The sequence below is a fragment of the Drosophila montana genome, unplaced genomic scaffold (genome assembly GCF_035044405.1).
Source record: "Drosophila montana isolate Dmon_TW-CO22-7 unplaced genomic scaffold, ASM3504440v1 contig_3031_1, whole genome shotgun sequence".
NCBI lineage: Eukaryota > Metazoa > Arthropoda > Insecta > Diptera > Drosophilidae > Drosophila > Drosophila montana.
The window spans coordinates 753,565-767,467 of NW_026997907.1; the positions used below are offsets into that span (position 1 = coordinate 753,565).

General features: G+C 46.5%; 3 protein-coding genes across 4 annotated transcripts; 2 read left to right on the forward strand and 1 right to left on the reverse strand.

Moving 5' to 3' along the window:
- Positions 1-484: 484 nt before the first annotated feature.
- Mdr49 (Multi drug resistance 49) lies at positions 485-7,050 on the forward strand. Of its 2 annotated transcripts, XM_064685322.1 has the most exons (8): positions 485-681; positions 1,086-1,275; positions 2,193-2,386; positions 2,451-2,696; positions 2,753-4,341; positions 5,011-5,456; positions 5,541-6,149; positions 6,206-7,050. In XM_064685322.1, exons 2-8 carry the CDS (start codon positions 1,138-1,140, stop codon positions 6,953-6,955), a joined length of 3,972 nt encoding a protein of 1,323 aa, XP_064541392.1. In that variant the 5' UTR covers positions 485-681; positions 1,086-1,137; the 3' UTR covers positions 6,956-7,050. The 2 variants fall into 2 exon arrangements, with proteins under 2 accessions (XP_064541392.1, XP_064541391.1); XM_064685321.1 differs by lacking the exons at positions 5,011-5,456; positions 5,541-6,149; positions 6,206-7,050 and having other exon boundaries at positions 492-544; positions 2,753-4,364.
- Sans (SAM_USH1G_HARP domain-containing protein Sans) lies at positions 6,996-11,201 on the reverse strand. The gene is made up of 6 exons (XM_064685323.1): positions 10,980-11,201; positions 9,017-9,101; positions 8,770-8,913; positions 8,493-8,714; positions 7,271-8,302; positions 6,996-7,216 (listed from the first exon to the last, which is right to left on the reverse strand). The coding sequence occupies exons 2-6, from the start codon at positions 9,037-9,039 to the stop codon at positions 7,051-7,053; spliced, it is 1,587 nt and encodes a 528-aa protein (XP_064541393.1). The 5' UTR covers positions 9,040-9,101; positions 10,980-11,201; the 3' UTR covers positions 6,996-7,050.
- A 372-nt stretch (positions 11,202-11,573) lies between these two features.
- SCCRO3 (defective in cullin neddylation 1 domain containing SCCRO3) lies at positions 11,574-13,613 on the forward strand. The gene is made up of 4 exons (XM_064685324.1): positions 11,574-12,510; positions 12,570-12,701; positions 12,763-13,096; positions 13,166-13,613. Exons 1-4 carry the CDS (start codon positions 12,309-12,311, stop codon positions 13,521-13,523), a joined length of 1,026 nt encoding a protein of 341 aa, XP_064541394.1. The 5' UTR covers positions 11,574-12,308; the 3' UTR covers positions 13,524-13,613.
- Positions 13,614-13,903: the final 290 nt, after the last annotated feature.

The window sequence follows — 13,903 nt, forward strand, 5'->3', positions numbered from 1 at the left end:
AAAACTGGAAATGAACTCCAAGAAAATAAAGCAGCACACACTCATGCCACACTACTTCGAACCCATGTGGGCGTGGCTGAGGCGTTTAGTTGTAGCCTGAAGTGCACGATAAGCCGGAACAATAATCAGCGCGTGTGCCAAACAATTTCGACTGACATTTGTTTACAGATGGTTAAGTTATATTCTACTGCTTCCTCTTCTTCTTCCTAAATACTTTGGCTATGTTGTGATTGTTGTGGATTTTAATTGGCTCGTCTTTGTGGCCGATTATAAGGTTTATGGCATCAATTCGGTTCAGTTTCAGCCGCTTGAAAGTTCTTATATCATTTACGTATTTGTGCCTTTGCCTAACGACACGAGCACGCGATTGTACACATACACATACATATACATATATATGACGACACTCGGACACTCTGGTAACCGAGGTATCGTCGTAGGCCCCCGTTGACTGGCCCCAACAGTTCCGATTCCAATCGCGTGCTGTCGAGATGCAAACGCAGCCTGTTAAATCGAAATCGCTTCAAAACCTCGACACCAGACCGTAAAAAACTCAATCTTCGAACAATTGAAAATACCGAAAAAAAAAATAATAAAATTAAAACAAAATCGGGTCTTATCATTAGCATATACGTCTGCCAGTGTTTACATATATATTATATATATATAGAAAAAAAATTGGTAATAGTCCAGATTACGCTTCAATTGTTTTTTCGTTTCGATCGATCGATTGTCCCGGCACTCATATATTTCACTTTCGAATACGAATTGTTTGTAATTTATTAATTTATGGATGCTTTTTCCAGTTTTTCAATTGCCGCAAGTGTGCAATCATCAGTTTATCAATTTATCAAGCTGCAACAGCTTCAAAGCGTTAATTTGTCTTGGGAAATATGCTTTTTTCCACCTCTCTCTCTCTCTCTCTCTCTCTCTCTCACTTTTCATTTCTTGTATAAATTGTCGCCCCAGTAAAAAACTTTAATTATTTTGTGAGTTTTTTTTTGTAATAAAAAGCGCGCCGCATTCGATCGCAAGCGCAATTCAAAATGTGGCATAGAAATGAGTTGAGTTCATCTTTTTTGCAGCTCTCCAATACGTAAAATCTTTTAACGAAAGTACAACAAAAGGATCTCAGAAATGTCCACAGCACACGAATTTGCCAAGGAGTCGAAGAAGCGCAGCACAAAGCTGCCAGATTTGGGCGATTTTCAGGTGCAGAAAGCCAGCGGAGATGCCACAGCGGAGCACGATAAAAAGTACAGTTTCTTTGATCTGGTAAGTGTTGAACAAGTCATAAAGATTGGTGCTTAAATTGATCACCGATCATTTATCATTGAGCGAGCGTATTATCTGATGTGAATACTTTGATTAATCCAATTATTTCAAGCTGAGTGCATTCAGCATTAAAGTTCTTTTTTTTTTTTTATCGTTTGCTGCGAATTACATAAGAAGAAGTCAGAGACATTGATTAGTTTTAGCACTGAAAATCCTGTTTTATGCATCAGCTATCATTGAACTGAATGTTCTTTTGTATAGCTTAGAAATATTTTATTTTAAATTTTATACAATTATTTTTGTCAGCATCAGTTAGCGGTTGAAATCTTGCAGCTTGTATCAGTTATAATTGATCAAAATCCTTTTTTGAATAATTAAGTCTGTCTTAATAAAAATCAAGCCTGAAAAAACGGTTTGGAACCGAACCGGTTCAGACTGTGAACATGTTAAAAGAACTAATTTCGACAAGGACATTAAATTAAATTATTTTTATTAAAGTAAGGAGTGCTTTTTAAAGTTGTCATAATAATGATCAAAGCTGCTAAACCGTTTGCAACCGAACCGGTTCATACTGTATATATGTAAAATGAACTAGTTTCGAATGGAATTGTGCTTGTAAAAACTTGTAAATCATGTGCGAACAAATGATTCCCAGCAACAACTAGATTCAGAGATGTGCCAAAGCGGGTTCATGAACCGAACCTAAAATCTAGGCTTTCTTTTGAGTCGTGAACCGAACCAGTGAACCAGTTGGGCTCGCAGCGTGATCTTTATTATATAATATTATACTCTTATTTAAGATCTTTATTATATTATATAATATTCATATTTAATCATTAAATTTGAGTAATCAGAAACAAATCCTTGATCATTTATCCGATTAGCATACTCTAAAATTTCGAACTTTTCTTTTATAGTTCCGGTACTCAACTCGCCTGGAACGTTTTCTGCTATTGCTCAGCATTATTGTGGCCACATTAGCCTCGGTTTTTATACCATATTTTATATTGATCTATGGGGAATTCACGTCGCTGCTCATTGATCGCACCGTGGGCGAGGGAACCTCCTCGCCAACTTTTATACTCGCGCTCTTTGGAGGCGGCAAGCGACTGTAAGTTGTGGGGCGGGAGAACTGGAGATTGGATGTGAGTTTTAAATTGGGCTTCTCCTTATAGCACCGATGCCAGCCCGGAGGAGAATACTCAGGCCATAATAGATGACTCGATTGCCTTTGGCATTGGCAGCCTGGTGGGCTCCATCATAATGCTGTTGCTCATTATAATTGCGATAGATGTGTCGAATCGCGTCGCCCTGAACCAGATCAATCGCATACGTAAGCTCTTTCTGGAGGCCATACTGCGCCAGGATATGTCCTGGTATGACACCAGCTCGGGCGCCAATTTCGCCAGCAAGATGACAGAGTAAGTGCCACGGACTTGGGGAAGGGTTATTCAAATATTAAGCAACCTTTACGCAGGGATCTGGATAAGGTGAAGGAGGGCATCGGTGAGAAGGTGGCCATTGTTACCTTCCTGTTCATGACCTTTGTGATGGGCATTGTTGCCTCGTTTATCTACGGCTGGAAGCTGACCCTCGTGGTGCTGACCTGCAGTCCATTTATTATTTTATCCACAGCGCTGGTGGCCAAAATCCAGAGCTCCTTGGCCGAAAAGGAGCTGAAGGCCTACTCGGATGCGGGCAATGTGGCCGAGGAGGTCTTTAGCGGCATACGCACCGTGCTGGCATTTAGTGGGGAGCGCAAGGAGAACGAACGTTTCTCCAAGCTGCTGGTGCCCGCCGAGGTAACCGGCCGCAAGAAGGGCCTCTATTCGGGCATCGGGGCCGGGGTCATGTGGCTGATCATCTATTGCTGCATGGCCATTGCCATTTGGTATGGCGTCAATCTGATTCTGGAGGATCGCGGCAAGGAGGAGCGCCAGTATACGCCGGCTGTCCTGGTCATTGTCCTGTTCGCCGTCATTATGGGCGCTCAGAATTTGGGCTTCTCGTCGCCGCATGTGGATTCCTTTGCTGTGGCCCTCGGCGCTGCACGAAATCTCTTCAGGATTATCGATCGCAAGTCGGAAATCGATCCGATGGGCGAGACTGGCATGAAGCCCGACAGCATAACGGGTCGTCTACGCTTCGAGGATATACACTTCCGATATCCTTCGCGTCCGGATGTTGAGATACTCAAGGGCTTGACGGTGGACGTGGAACCGGGTCAAACGGTGGCCTTTGTCGGCGCCTCCGGCTGTGGCAAGAGCACGGTCATCCAGCTAATGCAGCGCTTCTACGATCCGGAACAGGGCAGCGTCAAGCTGGATGGCCGTGACCTGCGCACCTTGAACGTCGGCTGGCTGCGCGCCCAGATTGGCGTTGTGGGCCAGGAGCCAGTTCTGTTTGCCACCACAATTGGCGAGAACATACGCTTTGGCAATCCGCAAGCCAGCCAGGCGGACATTGAGCGGGCCGCACGCAATGCCAATTGCCACGAGTTCATCACCAAGCTGCCCAAGGGCTACGATACCAAGGTGGGTGAGCGCGGCGCCCAGATGTCCGGCGGCCAAAAGCAGCGCATTGCCATCGCACGGGCGCTGGTGCGCAATCCGAAGATTTTGCTGCTGGACGAGGCGACATCGGCGCTGGACCCCACCTCCGAGAAGCGCGTACAGGATGCACTGGAGCTGGCCAGCCAGGGTCCAACCACCCTTGTTGTCGCGCATCGCCTATCGACTGTGACTAATGCCGACAAAATTGTGTTTGTTAAGGACGGCCTGGTCGCCGAACAGGGCACACACGACGAGCTCATGGACAGGGGTGGTTTATACTGTGAGCTGGTAAACATAACCCGGCGCAAAGAGGCCACCGAGGGTGCCGAGGACACAGTCAGCGGTGTTGCTAAATTGCCATTGTCAAAGGGCAGGGAGGACGAAATCATGGTTGATGACGACGACCTGGAGTCTGAGGACGACGACGAGGACATTGATGACGACGATGGCGATGCTGTGGCGCCCGCTAACCACAGCAAGGACGACGTATTCAGCGTCAGTTCATGCGGAAAACGTAAGTAAGAGTAAGAGTTGGAGGTCCTAAACTTTATCTACCCTGTAACCATGGACGAATGGGTTAAGCAGAGTATGTTGTTGTTGTGAAGACTCAAGGCAGTATACTACCCAGTAAGACATTCGAGTAACCATCCGTCCGTTGATCTGTCCTTCCGTTGGTCTGCCTATCCTTCCGTCTGTCTGTCCGTTGGTCTGTCTATACGTGCTTCTGCTAGACTTATTTCTGTCGGTCCTTCTTATTGCCCGTCCGTCCTTCCTTCTGTCTATCTGTCTTTCTGACCCCCGTATGTACGTGCGTCTGTCTGTCCATCCGATTGTCCGTTCATCTGTGAGTCCTTCCATCTGTCTGTTCAACCGAGTGTCAGTGCGTCCGACTATCCGACCACCGTGTCCGTGTACGTCCGTCTATCTGTCCATCCGTACGTCTTTCTATCCGTCCGTCTATCGGACTCCCGTCCATCTGTCTGTCCCTTCTTCCATCCACACGCATTCGTAAAGAGATAGACCGATCTCGAAACCCTTAATTGCTAAACGACAATTTTTCTTCCTGAATTCCCCACCCGACTAGACCCATTTGTAGTTGGCTACAGGGTATTGTCTAGTCGCTCAATTTTACATCCTCCAGCTTTTTCCTAATCCCAAACATATGTATGTTAAATTGTGGCAGGACGGTCGCAGCGTCGCAAGAAGAAGAAGCAAAAGAAGGACGAACCGAAGGTCTCCTTCATACAGCTGATGAAGCTCAATGGACCCGAATGGCGGTACATACTGTGGGGTTGCCTGGCGGCCGCCATGCACGGCACCACATTCCCGCTGTGGGGCCTCTTCTTTGGCGACTTCTTCGGCATACTCTCCAACGGCGATGAGGATCTGGTGCGGCACGAGGGCAACAACATCTCGTACATCTTCATTGGCATCGGCCTGATGGCCGGCGTGGGCATCATGCTGCAGAGCTATATGTTCACGACGGCGGGCGTTAAGATGACAACACGCCTGCGGCAGCGGGCCTTCAAGACGATTATGTCCCAGGAGGTGGCCTTCTTTGATGACGAGCGCAATTCGGTGGGCGCACTCTGCGCACGCCTCGCCGGCGACTGTTCCAACGTGCAGGGGGTGAGTTGTGCCTTCCCCACAAAATCCCTGCCACACACACACTCTAAAATCCACTTTCGTCTCTCTCATGCTCATCCTTCGCAGGCGACGGGCGCACGTGTTGGCATCATGCTGCAGGCGGTGGTCACCCTGGCCGTGGGCATGATAGTTGGATTTGTTTACTCGTGGCAGCAAACCCTTCTAACCACAATCACGCTGCCCTTCCTGTGCCTCTCCGTGTATTTGGAGGGCCGCTTCGTAGCGAAGAGCGTGCAGTGGTCCAAGGCGGCCATTGAGCAGGCCTCCCAGGTGGCCGTTGAGGCCATTGCCAATATACGGACCGTCAATGGGCTGGGCCTGGAGCAGCAGGTGCTGGAGCGCTACATCGTGCAGATCGATCAGGTGAACGCCGCCTGCCGGCGCAAGGTGCGCTTCCGCGGCCTGGTCTTTGCCCTGGGACAGGCGGCACCGTTCCTGGCCTACGGTGTCTCCCTCTACTATGGCGGGCTGCTGGTGGCCAATGAGGGTTTGCCCTATCAGGATATCATAAAGGTCGCCGAGGCGCTTATCTTTGGCTCCTGGATGCTGGGCCAGGCCTTGGCCTATGCACCGAACGTTAACGATGCCATCATCTCTGCGGGTCGCCTGATGAAGCTGTTCGAGCAGACGCCCCAGCAGTCCAATCCTCCACTCAATCCCTACAATACAGCTGATGTGAGTTGCTTACTAGATTCCTGATACTCCCTTACTTATCCGGCGATCTCTTCCAGAAATCGGAGGGCGACATTGTCTACGAGAATGTTTGCTTTGAGTATCCAACGCGCAAGGACACGCCCATTTTGCACGGCCTGAATCTCACCATTAAGAAGAACACAACTGTGGCGCTGGTGGGTCCATCCGGCTCCGGCAAATCCACCTGCATACAGCTGCTGTTGCGCTACTATGATCCCGTCTCCGGCTCGGTTAATCTGAGCGGTGTGCCGAGCACAGACTTTCCGCTGGACACGCTGCGCTCCAAGCTGGGCCTGGTCTCGCAGGAGCCGGTGCTCTTCGATCGCACCATAGCCGAGAATATTGCCTATGGCAACAATTTCCGTGACGATGTGCCCATGCAGGAGATCATCGAAGCGTCCAAAAAGGCCAACATTCACAATTTCGTCAGCTCTCTGCCGCAGGGCTATGAGACACGGCTGGGCAAGACCTCACAGCTGTCCGGCGGCCAGAAGCAGCGCATTGCCATTGCCCGTGCGCTGGTGCGCAATCCAAAGATCCTCATCCTGGACGAGGCGACGTCCGCCTTGGATCTGGAGAGCGAAAAGGTGGTGCAGCAGGCCCTCGACGAGGCGCGCGCCGGTCGCACCTGCGTGACCATCGCCCATCGCCTGAGCACCGTGCGGGATGCGGACCTGATCTGTGTGCTCAAGCGCGGCCTCGTTGTGGAGCAGGGCACACACGATCATCTCATGGCATTGAATGGCATCTACGCGAACCTGTACATGATGCAGCAGGTCGCGGGTTAGAGCACAACCAACTCTTGTTTATACTAAGCACTCATTTGTAGTTACTATATTTTTGTTTTTAGTACATGGATTAAAGCTCTAAGCATTACAATTAATTATAGCCGACTGTCTAGCAGGGGCCCGGGATTGGCCAGGGCATTGCGACGCTCCTGGATAGCAAAGGTGAGCTTCCGGAATGGGCCCAGCGGCAGGCCCAGCGACTTCAGGTCCGCCTCCGTCAGCAGCATAAGCGTCTCCAGATCGATCTCCTGCTTCTGAAAACTAAAAAATAACTCCAGTTAAAGCTGATCTGATCTGAATAGTTGCCCCACTCACACTGGCAGATACTCATCCAGGGCCCAGACTGTCAGAAAGCGCTGCAATGCGCTGGCCGACATCTCCTGCTCGTCCTCGTCCTCGCTGTACACATCCTCGCCGGCGCCCTCCGAGTCGCTGTCGTCGGACAGATTTAAATACAGGCGCGCCTTATTCCCGGAGCGGGATTTGCTGTTGTTGTTGTTGTTGCCGCTGCTGCTCGCATTTCGCATGGTCGAACTGGACACGCTGTCGACGCCGTCCGTTTGCAGCTGCAGCTGACTCAGCGCCGCAGTCACGGAGCGTCGGAACGCAATGCTGCCCAGCATGGTGGGTCGGTCGAACAGGCCGATGGGTCGCTGCAGCACCAGCTCCTCGCTCAGCTCCTGCGCCAGCTGCGCATCGCCCAGTATATCCGGCTGGGAGAAGCTACGCGACAGCGCCGCGCTGTAGCCCAGCCGGCCGGCATCGCGCTCGCCGCCATCGTCCAGCTCGAAGACATCGGCGATCTTGCCGCGCTTGCCATTGCCATCCTCCGTGGAGCTGAACGTGCCCACATAGAGCACCTCCGAGTCGCGTTGCAGGCCCGTCAGCGAGGTAATCGTACGCTTGCCATCCGGCTCCAGCTCGCGCACCTTGAACCCACCGTCGGCTGCATGTGGACAGGCGCTTGCATGTTGCGGCTTGCCCGGCGGCTTCTTCTGCACGGTGCCCACGCGACTGGCTATGGTGGATCCGCCGCTGCTGCTGCTGCTGCCACCGCCCCCCACCAGATCGCTGAACTTGGCGCCGGCACGCGACGACTGTTGAGGCATGTGGGCAGGTGCTGGCTGTTCCCGCGGCGCCTTGTTCAGATTGCCCTGGCTGGACCAAATCTTTTGCTTGAGTGTGGACAGCATGTTGCTGGACTTGCTGCTGCTGACCAAAGTCTGACGGCTGCTCGGCTGCAGATCTCTGTGTTGCTGCTGTTGCTGTTGCTGGCGTTTCATGTATTCCTTCACACGCTTCTCGCACTCCTTCTCCGCAATTTCCTTAAGAGCCTTCGACTTTTTTCTGCAAGATATATATATATTTATTATTTGTTTAAATATTTATTGGATATCATTTATCCGTTGAGAAATGTTGCAACCAGCTCAAAATCGAATCGCGCGCAGTCTATGCAAGTTATCGATAACGAACGCGTTGGATTATTATCGAACACAGTTATCAGCACTTTACCACACTGCAATCGCAATTCGCTTACTTTTCGTTCGCCTCAAAGTTGGCTGCGGCTGCGTCCAGATAACGCAAAATCTCATCCCGATTGTTAATGGCCGCCAGATCCTTGGCATTGTGTCTGTCAATGTCCAAAGCGTAAATGTTAACGCCGAATTTGAAGAGGAAATCAACGCAGTGCAAATGACCCTTGGCGGCGGCCAAATGGAGAGCTGTGTTGCCAAACTGATCGCACTTGTCGGGATCACCGCTGTCGAAGGATAACTTTAGCTATTTAAAATAAATTCAATCAAGTTTGAATTTACCCCCTGCCACAGAGCAGGCGCAGCGCATCGAGTCGTCCCTCGAATGCCGCCCACATCACCGGGGTCATTGAGTCATCGTCCTTGGCATTGGCATCCTTGCGCGTCGCCTCCTTCAGCACATCGAGCAGCCCGTCTTTGGCGGCCCTGTTGTTGTTAATACAAAGCACAATTCAGTTCAATTGAAAGTTGTTCAGATAAGATAGGTGTAGCATTATTAATTGCTTGTTTCGTGGCATCAGAAACTCACTTGTGAAATCGATCGGAAGACATTTTCGCCGCCTCTTATCTGTGCGCTGTTTCCATAGACAACCAACTATGATGAGCCTATAAATCTAAGAATATAACAAACTTAGTTTGATCCAAGTAGCCGGCACTGAAACTTAAACCAAGTAACCCTTTCACACATATTTAAACGAACAATATTTCAGATGCGACGCAGCTCTCAGTATTCACATAAATATATTTTTCAGTGCACGTAAAAATCACAAATATTCTTAAATATTTACGTAACCAACTAAAAAAATGTTGGAAAATATGAAACAGAACCCCATTGAATTCGCCGCGATTACTTCGAAAAAGAGATTTACCCAGGCCAACTCCCATGTGGAAATCCTCAAGAAGCAAGCTGTTAAACATGTCAAAAAGCAAGCTCTGAAAAAGAAAATGATGTTTATCAAGCCGCAGAGCCTACAGAATCAAATCAAGTCGAACGGCATCAAGTGGCTCGAAATGGAGAACGATATGAATTGGGTGACATTTAAGGATATCAAGAAGGCCTCCTTGAAGCCAACACTGAAGATCAGCTCAGTTGAATGATAATGATTTGACACAATAACTTCAAATTGTCCATTAGGCATATATATTTTTTAAAATTAATGGCCATATGAGAAGTATTGACAAACATTTTAGGGTGAATTCAGTTAATTGTATTTTAGTTAATAAAAGAAAATAGTTGGATGGACGACGAACTTCAGAGTATAAATTGGGGGGGAAAAGCTCGGAATATGTTGCGATAAGAGTTGGGAAGCAAGTTTTCATATATTATATATTCTGCGTTTATATAAATCTGCCTGCTTCATATTTATGATATAAAAAGCTTGCAAGGAGAAACTGTACGTTAAAATGTGGTATTTTACAACACTTGCCAAACGAAATGTTGGCGAAAAAGAGCCGGATTCCATTTGATTTGAGACGAGCATTAGAAATTGTATGTTATCTAAGGCAAAGTATGCCTTTTGAGAACATTTCAACTCGCATACGTTCCATTCGAGCCGCTTGACTTCACAAACATTCATTTATATATTTCTATTTTAACATTCCATATATTTTTTACATTGAACCCAAATCATGCCTGAGGAAATAGACCAACATTTGGCCCTCACGCTGAACCAACTTGAGCTAACAATTAAGCAAACACGTCAAGAACAATTGAAATGCGCTGCAATTGAAGAGAATCCATTTTATGAGCATTACAAGTGCACGGACCTATATCTCTGGAAGAAGGAAACGGATCTGAACCAAATCAAAACGATGACATTCAAAAAGAAGAATATTCTAAGGAAGCCAATATTGCATCGCCTGCAAAGTCAGACTATGTCAAAAGGAAGGAAATGGCTGCAGTTCTGCAAAACGGAAATGGAAAACGAAATCACATGGGTCAACTTCAAGGATATGAAAACGGTAAAATCGAGGCAAACGTACAGCATGTACGATCTGAAGCATGAATGCGATAAGATCGCGTACGGAATCGGTGGATTCAGTTTCGATGACCTGTTCATACCAAGGCGCATGTCTGAAATGGCAGAAACTATGTATAGTTAAATACTTTTTGTGCATTCTAATAATTATTTCTTTCCAATCAATATTTAGTTGTGGGTCGAACCAAGAACGTTACGATCTGAAGTATATGTTAAAAGAAATCGACCCCAAAGCAGAATTGTTTCCTTGTTTTTTTTTTACTGTATTCACACGCTTTTCATACAACAACTGAAAATCATGTGTGGCTGACACTTTCAGTGAAGTGAAAAGGAAAAGAAAAGCTCGAGCTACACACGTTCCGGTTGGAGTTCACACACACACACACACACACATACACACACACGCGCGCGATCATACTGTACATACAGTTGGTCACATAAACTTGGCCAAAAGAAATTACTTGCATATGTGTGTGTGCAGTACACACATACCCAATAACAAGTTCACTCAACCTTGTTTGTTGACTTCGAATTGCCCAAAAACCAACTCTACGAGCGGAGGCACTCAACCATTTACTTTATGTACAGAATGTCTGTTATGATATTTCGTTTTTTTTTTTTTGGCAAAGTTCACACGCGCAACGGTTTTCCAACAACTTGACACTTTTTGTTGCTAAACACAAAACATAAATAACAAGAGTTGTGGCTTTTCTTTTGCGATCCGCACAATAAGCAAGTGCTTTTCCGTCGAGTACTGTTTGGTAACTGAAACTGAAGTTGGCTTAAAACCGGGAGCAAGCGAGCGGGAATGGCCAAGAGAGCGCGCAATTATGCGCAGAGTTGCCAGCTTGCACGCAAGACCAAAGCTTAGAAAGTTGAAAAAATAATACTCAAAATTAAATGCAGGCAACTTTATTTTGATTTAAGCCCTTAACTGAAAGAAAATCCAGTAGTTAACAATAAACGATTTTTAAAAATTTGTTTGATTACATTTTGTTTAATTTAGATGATTTATCGAAAGACTGTTTATTCATTGATTGCGCACGACCAGCCCTGCTCTAGTTAAATGTTATCGATACATCGCTGCGATAGTTATTTTAAGGCCAGCAGCAATTGTGCAGAAAAACGCAACCTCGTGAAACACACACAAAACAAAAATACTAATATAATAATCAAGTAGAAGAAACTGTTTTAAATAGCTATCGCAATGTGGTGCAGAACAAAAGTAAAATGTGAAATTCACTGAGCTGACGAATTCACGCACATTTGTGGTGGTTGCTGACTACTACAATTGCATATGTATGTATACACCATACACAAATACATACACATGAGTTTGCGTAGGAGGTATCAAAATAACAACAGCAGCAGCAGCAGCAGTAGCAGCAGCAATAGCAGTAGCAGCAGCAGCAGCAACAAGGAAGCACTCTTCACCATATGTTCGATGCATCAATGTTGCATCAGTAACCGCGTGCAACAGCTCGTTAACGTTCCATGGAAATTCCAGTGCCAATGTCAAGCAGTCAATGTCAAGGCGAGCTAACGCTAGCTAAGTAATTAATAATAAACACTCAATAGGCCCACACACACACACACACACACATAGCCATAACCATAGCCCATAGTAGCCAGTAGCCAAGTTAAAAGGCAATACAAATACAAATACGGATACCTCTCACTGTCAGTCAGTCAGAAACAAGTGTCAACACCTACTCACACACACACACACACACACACACATATATATATATATATATATATATATATTACACACAAATCAAAGCAGCAGCCAAGGAAATATTGTTAATCCAAGGGCCCGCTGGAGAGAACGTGCCGCGCACTATGGGCAATTGCCTGAAATGCTTCCAGTCGTCGTCGTCGTCCGCCGCACCAACAACATTGCCAACAAGCAGCTCATCTCCGAACGCATTGCACACATTGAACGCCAACAGCTGCCAAGCGGCCACCAGCATTGGCAACTGCTACGATATCGTTGGGGTGAATGCGAACGAACGTTGCGCCATTTACAACGACAGGCCGCGCGGTAAGCGAATTGCCTATAGCTCCCTTTAAGTCCTATATTAACGATCTATATGTCTGCAGAAACCGATGAATTGCTCTCTAATCGAACTCCACTCAAGCCAGCAAATAATTGTGATACTAAGCGTAATAGTTTTAAGTCCTTAGGCTTGCTTAATGGAAGTGCGCCAACCATGAGCGAAATTATAACAACTGGTAAATTATTGTGCTTAGCATAGATTTAAAGAGCAGCTTTTAATTAATTTGTGTATTGCAGCGGTCAAGGAATCCATGGAGGTGTCAGATCAAACGCTAAATATACTATTTGAGATCTACAAAGATCCAGATGATGAAGATATGATACTCACTGATGGCATTGAGCGTTTGTGCAATGATCTTAACTATCAGCCGGACGAGTTTGCAATACTTGTGCTTGCCTGGTGCCTCGATGCATCACAGATGTGCCGCTTCACCAAAACTGAATTTATTGACGGCCTGCACAAGATGCGGGCGGACACAATTGCAAGCATACGCTTAAGACTTGAACAGACTATTGAGATGCTTAAGGTTGACTCGGAAATGTTTAAGCAGCTCTATCGTTTTACATTTCGGTATGCTCCAATGCTGAATAACAATTGAATGTATTTTCAATTTTATATATATATGAATTTGATTTTTAGTTTTGGCTTGGAGCCAGATCAGCGCGTGCTGTCGCTGGAAATGGCAATCGATTTGTGGAAACTAGTGTTCACTGTACAAACACCTGATCTCTTTTCAAACTGGGTAATCTTCCTCGAAAAGCATCCGAACATACGCCGCATACCCAAGGATACATGGAACATGTACCTCAATTTTACTGAACAATGTGATATAGAAAATTATGATGATACCGAAGCGTGGCCAAGTCTCTTCGATGACTTTGTCGAATATGAAAAGAATCGTGCACTGGAGGTGACCGTCCACGATGATGATAACAACAATGATGATCCATTACAGAGCCATGTCAAGGCCGGCGGCGATACGCGTCACGTGTCATAGTTTAAGATGCAGCCAGTAGCCAAAACATATATAACCGTTTTTAGGGCCAAGCAACGTTCAACTCGCTAATAGAAATTTAAAGCAGTACAATTTCCAGCACGTTATTCATTTGCGCGCTCTCTTATCTATTATCTTGCTGTTAGCGTATGCTGTTTTCTTTTTTTTTTGTGTTTTGTTTTGTTTTGTTTTTGTTTACTTAGAAAACCTTTGTAGTCGGTTCTGGCCAACGGTCATAGATCTACGATGCGGTGCTGGCGCTGCTTGGATGATTCACAACCACCACGAACAACAATAATAAAAAAATACTGCAACAACAAATGCACAGACAGAGCCAGTCAGCCAGCTAGATGATAATTTACCTTGCAAACATTTAACGCGCA

What these genes read in the sequence shown, in the direction of transcription:
- Mdr49 (XM_064685322.1), top strand. Translation starts at nt 1,138, where the DNA reads ATGTCCACAGCACACGAATTTGCCAAGGAGTCGAAGAAGCGCAGCACA. An exon ending in AGTACAGTTTCTTTGATCTG is followed by an intron (nt 1,276 to 2,192) that starts GTAAGTGTTGAA and finishes TTTCTTTTATAG; the next exon opens with TTCCGGTACTCAACTCGCCT. An exon ending in TTCGCCAGCAAGATGACAGA is followed by an intron (nt 2,697 to 2,752) that starts GTAAGTGCCACG and finishes ACCTTTACGCAG; the next exon opens with GGATCTGGATAAGGTGAAGG.
- Sans (XM_064685323.1), bottom strand. Translation starts at nt 9,039, where the DNA reads ATGTCTTCCGATCGATTTCACAA. An exon ending in CGCCTGCTCTGTGGCAGGGG is followed by an intron (nt 8,715 to 8,769) that starts GTAAATTCAAAC and finishes ATCCTTCGACAG; the next exon opens with CGGTGATCCCGACAAGTGCG. An exon ending in CTGGATGAGTATCTGCCAGT is followed by an intron (nt 7,217 to 7,270) that starts GTGAGTGGGGCA and finishes GTTATTTTTTAG; the next exon opens with TTTTCAGAAGCAGGAGATCG.
- SCCRO3 (XM_064685324.1), top strand. Translation starts at nt 12,309, where the DNA reads ATGGGCAATTGCCTGAAATGCTTCCAGTCGTCGTCGTCGTCCGCCGCA. An exon ending in TTACAACGACAGGCCGCGCG is followed by an intron (nt 12,511 to 12,569) that starts GTAAGCGAATTG and finishes ATATGTCTGCAG; the next exon opens with AAACCGATGAATTGCTCTCT. An exon ending in CTCTATCGTTTTACATTTCG is followed by an intron (nt 13,097 to 13,165) that starts GTATGCTCCAAT and finishes TTTGATTTTTAG; the next exon opens with TTTTGGCTTGGAGCCAGATC.